This window comes from Sphaerodactylus townsendi, linkage group LG04 (assembly GCF_021028975.2).
Source record: "Sphaerodactylus townsendi isolate TG3544 linkage group LG04, MPM_Stown_v2.3, whole genome shotgun sequence".
In the NCBI taxonomy this organism is placed as follows: domain Eukaryota; kingdom Metazoa; phylum Chordata; class Lepidosauria; order Squamata; family Sphaerodactylidae; genus Sphaerodactylus; species Sphaerodactylus townsendi.
In genome coordinates, this window is record NC_059428.1 from 29,651,704 (window position 1) to 29,664,009 (window position 12,306).

Below are 12,306 nucleotides of genomic sequence, written 5' to 3' on the forward strand. Positions count from 1 at the left end.
TATTTAGCACTTTATATTTAGCACTTTATATTTAGAACTTCAGCAAAACCTCTACTACGTCTTATTCTCAGGGGATGTCTTATTTTTGGAGAAACAGGGTAACCAAAGAGGTAATCAGGCAAAGGAGTTTTATTTTTATTACAAGTGCAGGTATTGTTTGTAATAATCTTTTCTAATTTTAACAACTTAATAATTGTTCAGAATCCAGTGCCAGACTATTACTCCATTTACCAGTTCTCAAGTATTTCATCTACAAAAGTTAATATTGAAAGCAAGCAGTACATTTCACAACATGCTGTGAAATTCAGTTTAGCATCAGTGTCCTGTTTACAGCCATTATTGGAACTATGTACAGAAGGAATCTTTGTCTTCCAAAGATATCCTTTCAGGTTAAAAATGCTTGTTAGTAGAAGATCGTTTTTTTCATGGACATGACAAATGTATATGCAAGAATTCCAACACATCATCAGATAACAAATGTACCTGGGTGTAACTTTTATAACCATTTGTAGTTTATGCTTTTATTGACAATATCCTTTATTGATAGTTGCAGAAGCTGCCACCAGTTTTTATACATATACACTTGAGGGTTCAATCCAGTCAAAGTTCAGTGCTTTTAAGTACTCATTTATTTCAATGGAAAAGATTTAAGCATTCCCTCTAAAATCCATGGGACTGAAAAGGGCTGAAGTTGTAACTGAACTGCATGTTGTGTGTTTCTTCTGGAGTCTTCAGAACATGCTTCAGAACAAGAGGGAGAAAGAAGCCATAGAAAAGAACACCTCAGTCCTTACCACATTCACCCAGAGGTTTCACTGATTTCAATGTGATTTGCTTCCAAATAAGTATGTTTATGATTGCAGCCAAAGGCTTATTTCACATAAGGATTTTTCACTATGTGATAGAATGGCTTGGCTGTTGTCCTTACATAGTTTGAAAGATACCAAAACATTGTGGATGTGACACTCAAAAACAATTCATAATCCACACGTATACTATGACCATGATGAATAGCACACTATGCGAAACTGAGAGAACTTTGGGAATTTTTTGGAACCTAGTTTTGAAACGCAAAGAGAAGTTGCCATACTCCATTCCTGTTGATAATGCACATAAGTATATGTATTCACACAAAACCACTGAGTAGGAAAAAATGTGTACCATAAACTTAAGTTTACAACAGTTTTGTCAGGGTAGATTATTTTGTAAAAGCTATAATAAAAAAACAACTTCATTTCATGGAACAGAGCAAATTAAAAACAAGAAGAAATTGTTTTGACATTCTGTAGGTAGGCCGCATTTGACCCTTTTTGAATCTCTTTCAATCCAATTTCATTTCTAACACTACCATCTCATTCCTGGCAGAGGATCCTCCTAACGTTACAAAGAAATAACCGCTAAGGAGTCACCTTCTTTGGCTGGTCTATACAAGGATAACCACATACAAGCTCAAGAACCTTTCTGCAGACCTTTTATAAGAATAATAACATGAGCCAGCTGGAATATGTATGTGTGGGGGACATAGGGAAGGAAACCTCTGTTAGTAGTCTCTGATTTGTGTTACTTTGTGTTAATCTTTGTACAAATCACATTAGTGTAATTAAAAAATACAGAACATCTGTTTTCATATCGTCAGTGCCAGCATTCCAGACATCACAGAGGCCATTCTCGCAGGCCAACGGTTGCAAGTACCAAAATAAAAAGAAATGTTTATTTTCTTTGAAGTGCATACCGCGTGTGCAGCGCAGCATTGCTTTTGGTAAGAATCATCTCCAAGATGCATCAGCTCTGTCCTTCCTTCATTATTTGCAACAGCACGTAAAAATGTGTGTTTTACAGTTTTATGTTACCATGTTAAAATTCTCCTCAGTCTTTTTGCCAGGAAGATGTTAAGGCCTTGAAGGGAGTCCCGCTGCCATTTGGCAAAATCAGCAGGACCGGGCAGTGAACTAAGGAAGGAATGAGGTTCACCAGTTCTTGCAGCAAGTTATTTGGTCATAAGGTGGGATCCACATACTTGTCCGATGCCCACAAAGACGAAGAGACCTTTCTTTGCCAACGTGCTGCGACAGGGAAAAATGCTTTCCGTCCTATTTCTAAATTTGGCCATCAGTTAATGATTAAGACAGGCAAAAAACGATTTAGAGATTTTAACCATTCCTTTGGTACAAGTACAACATAAATGGTATGCCACTGTTCTAGAGTGGCAGCAGTTGGCCCTTATCGCCAAACAGCTGACTCCTCACCAGCAATATTTATTGCTGCAAGTCAATGTTTGCTTCAGACGATACATCCCCAACCTTCTTTGATTCAACCATTCAGATGCCTCCTCAACAAAGGTTACAGAGGAAGATAAGGAGGGATACGCATCCTCCCCTCTGCAACAGGATTCACAGTTTTCCCAGCTCCAATGAATTCCATGCTGCCAAGTTGCTCTCTTTCAGTGTTGGTCCTTCCAGTCCACTGACTTTCAGCCACTCATTTCTTGAACGGTGTCAGTTTGTTAAAAGTATGCCAGAAAAGCGACGGCTTCCGTTTGGGTTCTGCCAAGGCAAAGACCTGCTGCTGTGGAATGCTAGTGGGCACTGTGATGTGACGCTGATGGATGGGATGTAAACTCTGGTGTGGTGGGGGTACTGGGCATCCACTATAGCTAACACCTGTTGGAAGAAAACATCAAGAAGTGTGTATGGATGTGTTATGTGTAGGGACACAGATAGGAAATTTAAGAAAGGGCTCACAATTTGGGGCCTGTTAATGTTTTGCTCTACAACGAAGTTATCCCAAGCATCCCTAGGTATAATGCCCTTGTGAGAAATACCGCTTGGGAATCGGACTATCAGTTGTACTGGCAACAATATCGACCATCTGCTAAACATGTTTTTCCAGCCAGCCACCAGACGTAATGGAACTGCTGTTGGCTGGCTCTGCCAATTGCCCCATTTGTATCATTTTCTATACGAACAAGTGCCCAAGGACAGTCAAAACTCCTTATGAGAAGGGAAAATGTATCTTGTGCGAACCAGCCTTCAAAATACCGGAGAGAACAGGCAGATCCTCTAAGATTCACCTTTAATCTTTCCATGTCTTGATTTCCGCGCATTCTGCATGGCTTGTTTCTTTTGGTTTTCTGAAATCTCCATGCCTGCAGTTTGGAGTAAATGATAAATAGTTAATACAGTTTCAGATGTCCGACTACAGTAGTTGTTTAAAGCAAAGAACACTTACAAGGTCATTCAATAATGTCAGGCAGCAATGGGCAGCCCAATCCAGGGCAGGCACAAACTGGGCTGTGGAAGTGGCGCAGGATCATGCCGGCTCGTTTGACCACCTTGCTGGCGGAGGGGCATCTCTGTGGATGTCATTCAGCTCTGTGACACACAAACCCAGAAGTGCCTACCAACTGGGAGTTACACCAGCTTAGCAGGACGTTCTGGCACAGTGGGAAGAAGGCTGGAGGCATTCCTGGGGGTGGAGCTGACTTTTGTAGGCTTCCACTGGGGTTTCAGTCTGGGAATGCCCCCCACCTTGGCAGCAGTCTTACGCCATAGGAAATCATGGTGTAAATCATTTTTTCCCATGTGTGTGTTTGTCTTATGCCGCCAAAGCCCCTTTGAAAGTGGCACAGCGGAATCTTTGCCACGTCATCCCCAGTCACTGCAGAGCTCCCCTCACCCTGGTTTGGGATGTTAGTGTGTGAACACATAGAGCTGTGTTGAGGCAGAATGTGTAATAGATTATACAACAGAAGAAGAGTTGGTTTTTATACCCTGCTTTTCTCTACTGTAAGGAGTATCAAAGCAGCTTACAAACTCCTTCCCTTTCTCTCCCCTCAACAGACACCTTGTGAGGTAGGTGGGGTTGAGAGAGTTCTGAAAGAACTGTCACTGGCCCAAGGTCACCAGCAAGCTTCTTGTGGAGGAACTGGGGAAACAAACCCTGTTCTCCAGATTAGCGTCTGCCACTCTTAACACACTAGCTCTGAAGTCAATTCCGCACAGCATATTTAGAACGAGTTGCAATCGTTATAAATATGCTGTGCAGAATTTTCCTGAGAGATGTTTAAAGTCACCAATGCTGGCAAAGATTGAATCAATAGATAGAACAGCTAAGATGTGCTGCTCATGAACAATTTGGGCCAAATCCTCCGAACAGGACTGGTGCCGCGAAGTTTCTATTTTTTTCCATGGAACCATCCCACTCTCAACATTCCGCTGGAGAATTACCTCTCCAGGAAGTATTGGAAAATAATTTCTGCTCAACTTTGGTTTTGGTGGCCAGAAGAACACCCAGTTTTGGGCATGGCCTTGTCTAATAATGCAGTCCTAATGAGAATTACACCCTTCTTAACCCACTGATTTTAGCAGAATCAGAAAGATATAGCTCCGCTTAGATTTGCACTATAAACTCTGGACAGGGAATGCATATTTTAATTAGCCTGGTTTATATTAAATTGTTGTATTTCATAACATAACACATTGCGAACGTGAGTAGCGTGGGAGCTGAACAGCACCTTTGTATGATTAAAAATACACCCAAAGAATGCAGGTTCAGGGAGAAAATAATGAATGCACAACTGCTGTCAGGTATGTTTTTTGGCTGCAAGTTGTATGGACAGAACAGCTGGGGAAAAGTACCACTGCACTCTTGTGAAATGCTGCTGGAATGTAATTGTGTTATTGTAAGTTACTCCTCTCTGTGAGACTCCAGTTAGAATTTAAGAGCCCGTGTAGCAGCGCTATTGTTTGGCCATACATTTTAAGCATGGCGGGGCTGGACCAGATCTCTGCTCTAGAGACCCCTTCTACAAAAATACTCGTTAACAATACAAAAGGCAAGTTCGTAGGAGAATGCAACAGGGGAGTATCTGAACAGCCGCCTTTCATATGTTCCATGCTCTTAAATAATTTTGTTGCTGGTTTCATCAGCAGAAAAGGAAGATCACTCCCACACCACCAAAAAAACCATTTTGGAATATGGCTTGGGAGGACAAAGGATGAACCTTGCCGCATAATAAGACAGTTGTTTATTTGCCCTATTCAATAAACGTCCCCTGCTTGCTTCCGTCTGTGCTCAGTTCACCCACTAATTAAAGGCGGAACTGATTAACAGAAAAGCCCCTGTTTACACAACTAAACTTTGTGTCTGACAAATAGTCAAAGCAACTTCAAATGTCAGGGAATCTCCCCGAGAGCAAAAATAAGAGAAGTGGGAGCACAATTTCCTCTTATTACAACACTTACCCATTTCTTCATCTTCTTGCACTCGCCTCCTCTCGTTTGCACAGGCTTCCAGCCACCTCTTCTTATCCCCCGGCTTTTTCCCACAGAATAGATGCACTTCTTCTGTGGCCCTATTCATGATTCTGAAAGCATTTTTAACATTGACATTGAAGTCCTTGTCCCTGCCATCGTCTACGTCCATCACTTCTACCTCGTCCATATCAATCCGGCCCTTGTAGTACAGCATGTCCCTTCTCAACAGATCTTTCTTGCAGAACACAAGTTGGTGATCGAAGAGAAAGAAAGTCCTTTGCTGGCTCTTGCCTTGCTTGGAGATTTTGGTCAGTTCTCCTGAGTGGATTAATTCCGAACTTCGGCCTAAAATATCTTGTCCCTAAAATTATTTGTAACAGAGGAAAGTTCTGAAGTTGATTTCCTTCACGATTTATTGCAACATTATTTAGAAGTGATTTGGTACTATATTGGAAACTTTTTGGGGGACTCAGCCTGTTGGGTTGCTAACCAGCCGAGAATTAAACCCATGGTTAAATCACTTAACTGTGTTTTGCCATTTGCCTTTTTCCCTCCTCTTTTCAATACCCAGTACATGATTAGAGGCTCCTTCTGTTGCTTCCTACAAGAGTCACGGCATGATATTTAGCATAAAAATAATTCTAAATGTATCAATAAATGAATCTCTTTTGTAAAACCAACAGAACATATAGAATACAAACATTTCTTTATTTATTTACTTCATGTGTACCCCAACTTGCTCCCCGAGGGGGACCCAAAACACTTTCCATAATTCTCTTTTACACTTTACATAATCCTCCATTTTATCCTCACAACAAGAACCCTAGGAGGGAAGTTAGGCTAAGAGTGTGTGGCTGGCCCAATCTCCCTCAGCAAGCTTCAGAGGCAGAGTGGGGATTCAAATCTGGGCCTCACAAATTCTAGTCTGAGAGTTTAGCCACTGTACTGCACTGGCTCTCAACAAGTCTGACATAAAACTGAATGGATGCTAAAACTGGCCATTATCCTTTTTTTAGAACAAGCCAGCTGGTTCAGACCAAAGTCCATCTAGTCCAGCTCTCTGCTACTCGCAGTGGCCCACCAGGTGCCTTTGGGAGCTCACATGTAGGATGTGAACGCAATGGCCTTCTGCGGCTGTTGCTCCCGATCACCTGGTCTGTTAAGGCATTTGCAATCTCAGATCAAAGAGGATCAAGATTGGTAGCCATAAATCGACTTCTCCTCCATAAATCTGTCCAAGCCCCTTTTAAAGCTATCCAGGTTAGTGGCCATCACCACCTCCTGTGGCAGCATATTCCAAACACCAATCACACGTTGCGTGAAGAAGTGTTTCCTTTTATTAGTCCTAATTCTTCCCCCCAGCATTTTCAATGAATGCCCCCTGGTTCTAGTATTGTGAGAAAGAGAGAAAAATTTCTCTCTGTCAACATTTTCTACCCCATGCATAATTTTATAGACTTCAATCACTATCCCCCCTCAGCCTCCTCTCCAAACTAAAGAGTCCCAAACGGCTGCAGCCTCTCTCCTCATAGGGAAGGTTAACTCCAGTCCCTCAATCATCCTTGTTGCCCTTTCTCTGCACTTTTTTTCTATCTCCCTCAATATCCTTTTTTGAGATGCGGCGACCAGAGCTGGACACAGTACTCCAAGTCTCGGCCGCACCACTGCTTAGCTATATAAGGGCATGACAATCTTTGCAGTCTTATTATCAATTCCTTTTCCTAATGATCCCCAGCATAGAGTTTGCCTTTTTTACAGCTGCCATGCATTGAGTTGACATTCCCATGGAACTATCAACTAAGACGCCTAAATCCCTTTCCTCCTCCTGGTCTCATCATGACTGATAGCACTTTGACCCCTGTAGCGTGTTATGTGAAGTTTGGATTTTTTGCCCCCTGTGTGCATCACTTCCTTACATTTTTTGCTACATTGAACTGCATTTTGCCATTTCTGAGCCCACTCACCTAATTTATCAAGGTCCGCTTGGAGCCTTCTTACGCAATCCCTCTTTGTGGTTCTCACCTACCCTACATAATTCTGGTATCATCTGCAAACTTAGCCACTACGCTACTCCACCCTGCTACTTCCAGGGTCATTTATGAATAGGTTAAAGAGCACGCATGGTCCCCAAAACGGATCAGCTTGGGGGACACCACTCCCGACATCTCTCCATTGTGAGAACTTCTCCCATTTTAAGCACTCCACTCTTTTGTTTCCTGTTTCTCAACCACAGTTTTTTAATCCATAGGAGTGACTTCCCCTCTTATTCCCTTCATTGCTGAGTTTTCTCAACAGTCTCTTCTGGTGGTGAGGAACTTTGTCCAAAAGCCTTTTGGAAATCCAAGTAGAACCAATGTCCACGGTTTCTCCCCTGTCCACATGCCTGTTTACACCCTCAAAGAACTCTAGTAAGTTTGTAAGACAGGATTTGCTCTCTGCAAAAAGCCACATGCTGACTCTTTTCTCAGCAGGTCTTGCTTTTCTACATGTTTTATAATTTTATCTTTAATGATAGATTCTACTAATTTACTAGGAACAGATGTCAAACTGACTGGCCTGTAATTTCTCGTGTCCCCCCTAGATCCTTTCTTAAAGATTGGTGTGACATTGGCCATCTTCCAGTCTTCAGGGATGGAGCCTGATTCCTGAGGGATAAGTTGCATATTAAAGTGAGAAGATCAGCAATTTCATGCTTGGAGCTCTTTAAGAACTCTTGGGTGAATGCAATCTGGGGCCAGGGGACGGTAACATTTAGTTTATCAATGGCTGCCAGAACTTCTTCCTTGTCTACCACCATTCTTCGCTTAGTTCCTTATTCACCTCCTAAGAAGCTTGGTTCAGGGCGCAGGAATGTTCCTCACCTCCTCTTAGCTGAAGACAGATGCAAAGAATTCATTCAGCTTCTCTGCAATCTCCCTGCCATCTTTAGAAGCACACCCTCTTTGTCTCCTTTGTCATCTAACGGGCCTCCACCGCTCTCTTTGCTGGCTTCCTGCTTTTGATGTACTTGAAGAACTGTTTGTTAAGGTCTTGATGTTTGCAGCCATGCATTCCTCATAATCCTTTTTTTGCCTCCCCTAACAGCTAACTTGCTTCTCTTTTGCCACCATTTGAAATTCTCTCTCATATTCTTCCATCAGCCAAACTGGACTTCCATTTTCTAAAAGACATTTTCTTTTTTCTGATAATTTCCTCAACCTCTCTTGTTAACCATGGTGGCTTTCTTTTGGACTGGGTGCTGCTCTTTTCTAACCTGTGGAACACATTCCAGCTTTGAGCTTTTATTACTGTGTTTTTAAATAACCTCCAAGCATCCTGGACAGTTTTGACTCCCCTTTGATTTTCCCCCCTTTCAGCTTCCCAAGCACTATCCCTCCTCATCTTTGAGAAATTTCCCTTTCTGAAGGCAACAACTACATTTCAGTAGTTGCCTCTATCTCGTGATGCAGAGATACTGAATCTGACAGCATTGTGGTTGCTGTTCCCTATCAGCTCAACAACACTGACTTCCTGCACCAGATCCTGGGTCCCACACAGAATTAGATCTAGGATCACCTCTCACCTCATTGGTTCCACAACCATCTGCTCTAAGCCACAGTCATTTAGCATATCCAGGAATGCTCTCTCCTTACTATGACCTGAACATGCATTTTTCCAGTTTATATGGGGATAGTTAAAATCACCCATTACCACTACATTTTTGTTTTTGTTGGCCTCTCTAATTTCTTTTTTCATCTCAGAATCCTCTTGTGCACTTTGGTCAGGGGGACGATAATATATTCCTAATATTAAACTGTCCTTCACCCCTGGTATTGATATCCACAGTGATTCTGTAGGGGAACCAGCTCCCCTTGTACTGTCTATATTTCATGATAATTATGCTCTCTTTGATGTAAAGGGCAACTCCACCCCCAATGCGCCCTATCCTATCCTTCCTATAGAGCCTGTAGCCTGGTATAACAGCATCCCACTGGTTCTCCTCATTCCACCATGTCTCTGTAATGCCCACTATATCAAAGTCCTCCTTCAAAACTCTGTACTCTAGTTCCCCCATTTTAGGTCGAATGCTTCTACTATTAGCATAGAGACACCTGTATACCCTGTCTCTGTCCTTAATCCTACTTGAGGCTGAAGGAAGTTTCCCAAACCAAAGCAGCTTTCCTCCACACATGTTACAGACAGGCTCCTTTGGCTGGAGGAAGACTTTGCTGAGTGGAATGGTAGGATAGAGACCATGGCAAACATTAAGACTTTATAGAAGAGCAATCTTACCTCCCAGCTCACTATGGACACTTGCCAGCGGGCAATCTTGTCTATGCTTTCTAGCCTTCGTTTACGCTCATTGATCAAGCAGGCGACATTCTTCATGGCCTCATAGGCTGCCTTTACGTTGTTATAGTCACTGCAAAAGGAAGTGTGGGTCAGACATTTTAAATGATCCATTTTACCACCTTCCGAAACTGCTCGTAAATTTCCTGTAGGCATTTGACTAGCCGCAGGTGTGATTCAGCAAGGCAATTCTTGTAGAGTAAGCACAGAAATTAAAAATAATGCTTCATACCATGTTTGAATAGCATATTTAACTTCTTTCTTTTCCCAGCCACAGTTAAGGCTTACTTTGGCACACACTTTACCCGTGCTAAAAGCAAAATTTGGTTATCCAAGATTATAAACCAGAGTGTGAAGGCGACTAACAGCAAATCCTGGTTAATGTTAATCACGGCTGAGTTCGGTGCCAGCACAAACATAAGAACATAAGAACTAGCCTGCTGGATCAGACCAGAGTCCATCTAGTCCAGCACTCTGCTACTCGCAGTGGCCCACCAGGTGCCTTTGGGAGCTCACATGCAGGATGTGAAAGCAATGGCCTTCTGCTGCTGCTCCTCCTGAGCACCTGGTCTGCTAAGGCATTTGCAATCTGAGATCAAGGAGGATCAAGATTGGTAGCCATAGATCGACTTCTCCTCCATAAATCTGTCCAAGCCCTTTTTAAAGCTATCCTGGTTAGTGGCCATCACCACTTCCTGTGGCAGCATATTCCAAAACTTTGCTATTGTCCATTTGGACAAAATTCACAGTGGAGGTAGGAGGAACAGAGAGAAAGAATGTGCAGTCGCACAATCTCTGAGCATTGATTAAAGGATCGGTCACAATATAGCTGCCCAGTAACACAGGTTTCAACTACGCCACCAGCTATGGACTCCCCATCAGCAAGCTGCATGAAGATCTGTTGGGCCACTGCTGACAGCAGGGGGGCAGGGGGAATTCGGCAAAGGGGGGGCACAGCAGGCCTGCTGGGGAAGGCTTCTGTCCTGCCTCCCCTGCTCCTTGCTGGCCTCCACGTCAGACAAATGGGAGCTCTGCAGTGGGGGCCACAGAGTGAGTACTTCAAGCCCCCAGCTGGGGGCTGGGCATGGGGGGAGGAGGTGAGGGAGGGGGCGGGGAGCCAAAATTCACCCCCATGTGAACCAGGTGAACGGTGACTGCGTTGTCTGCCCCCTCTTGCCCCCTGGATACACCACTGACCTTAGTGGAGCTCACTTCTAAGTAAACATACTTAGGGTTACATTCTAAGATGTTTTGGATGGCTCCAGTAACAAGCCTGATGCTACTGGTGTTTTAAAAGCTGGACTGGAGGCTCTTACATACTGTTGTACCTATATGTATACATATTTGAGAAATTTAATAAGCCACCATAAAATACACAAAAGAACTAAGCATCATGGTTTTATTTTTAAAAATAACATTAAGTCACGGGGAAGAGGACAGGGGAGAGGGGGCGGCATGAGTCTATGTCTGACCCTGCTGATCTGGGATCTTCATGTTGAGCCAAGACAGATGCCCCAACCACAGTCCTTTTGTGATCAGAGAGTACAATTGAACAGCTCAGATGAAGTTAAATCCCCGGTCTCTTTTCAGCACGAAGCCAAGACAGCTCTTTTCATGACTGCCTCTGAGACAGCAGTGAATAAAGAAGAAAGCTGGAGAAGAGGGGGGGAAGGCAGCCAACAAAGCAGCCCCCTTACCTGAGTCAGCCTTACTAAGTCAGCTGAACCATGAGCAGCGCTCTGCAGAGAACAAAAGCTTCTGAAGAGCATTTCATAGTCTGAAAAGAACTGGATGGCATCAGCGGCATAACTTCCTTAGTAGTTGCTCATTAACCATAACTTTAAGACTGGCTTCATGGGCTCTGATCACTTTAGGATACTGTTTTTTACCCTGAACAAAGCAGTTTTTGCCTGAAATGACAATTCCTGGAGCTGTCTCTGGATGCTCATAAATTCACTGAACTGTGGCCCTTCCCGCACATGTAGAATAATGAACTTTCAATCCATTTTCACAATTGGTTCTGGTGGGTTTTCCGGGCTGTGTGGCCGTGGGCTGGTGGATCTTGTTCCTACCGTTTTGCTGGCATCTGTGGCTGGCATCTTCAGAGGTGTCCACACTGTGTAACAGGACACACTTCAGAGGTGGACACACTGTGTCCACAGTGTGTAACAGACTATGATACATCTCTGAAGATGCCAGCCACAGATTGCAGGCAAAACATTAGGAACAAGATCCACGGCCACACAGCCCGGAAAACCCATCAGAACCAGTTGAATCCGGCCGTGAAAGCCTACGACAATACACTTTCACAATTGTTTGCAAGTGGATTTTGCTATTACGCACAGTAAAATCCATCTGCAAAGTGCATTGAAAGTGAATTGAAAGTGCATTATTCTGATTGTGCGGAAGGGGCCTGTACTGGTCGCTTGCTTACAATACAGTCAACAGCAGTGGTGTAGCGGCCACAGGACGGGGAGGGGGAACACCCCGGGTGGAGCAGCAGCAGAGGCATGGCTGGGCCATTGAGGGGGCGTGGCGGGGGTGTTCCGGGGCGGTCGATGCTGCAGCAGAGGCGCAGAGTGTGCGTGCGCCCCAGGAGCAGTTTCCCCTCACTCCGCCTCTGGTCAACACCTGTCTGAAGCAAATCATACCTAGAAGCTGTTAACATTCCTCTCACTGGACCTTATTAACTCAGAAAAGATGCTAAAAGTGGGAATCACTT

The 12,306-nt window shown here is 43.7% G+C and overlaps 1 protein-coding gene across 6 annotated transcripts in view; it reads right to left on the reverse strand.

The window, feature by feature from the left end:
- SPATA13 (spermatogenesis associated 13) overlaps positions 1-12,306 on the reverse strand; it is a 174,961-nt gene continuing 162,655 nt past the window's right edge. For all 6 annotated transcript variants that reach the window (XM_048494360.1, XM_048494364.1, XM_048494363.1 and 3 more), the window contains 4 exons: positions 9,528-9,657; positions 5,244-5,616; positions 3,071-3,145; positions 1-2,660 (listed from right to left, as the gene is read on the reverse strand). In XM_048494360.1, coding sequence (XP_048350317.1) covers positions 2,479-2,660; positions 3,071-3,145; positions 5,244-5,616; positions 9,528-9,657 — 760 coding nt within the window. In that variant the 3' untranslated portion in view covers positions 1-2,478. The remainder of the gene's footprint in view (positions 2,661-3,070; positions 3,146-5,243; positions 5,617-9,527; positions 9,658-12,306) is intronic.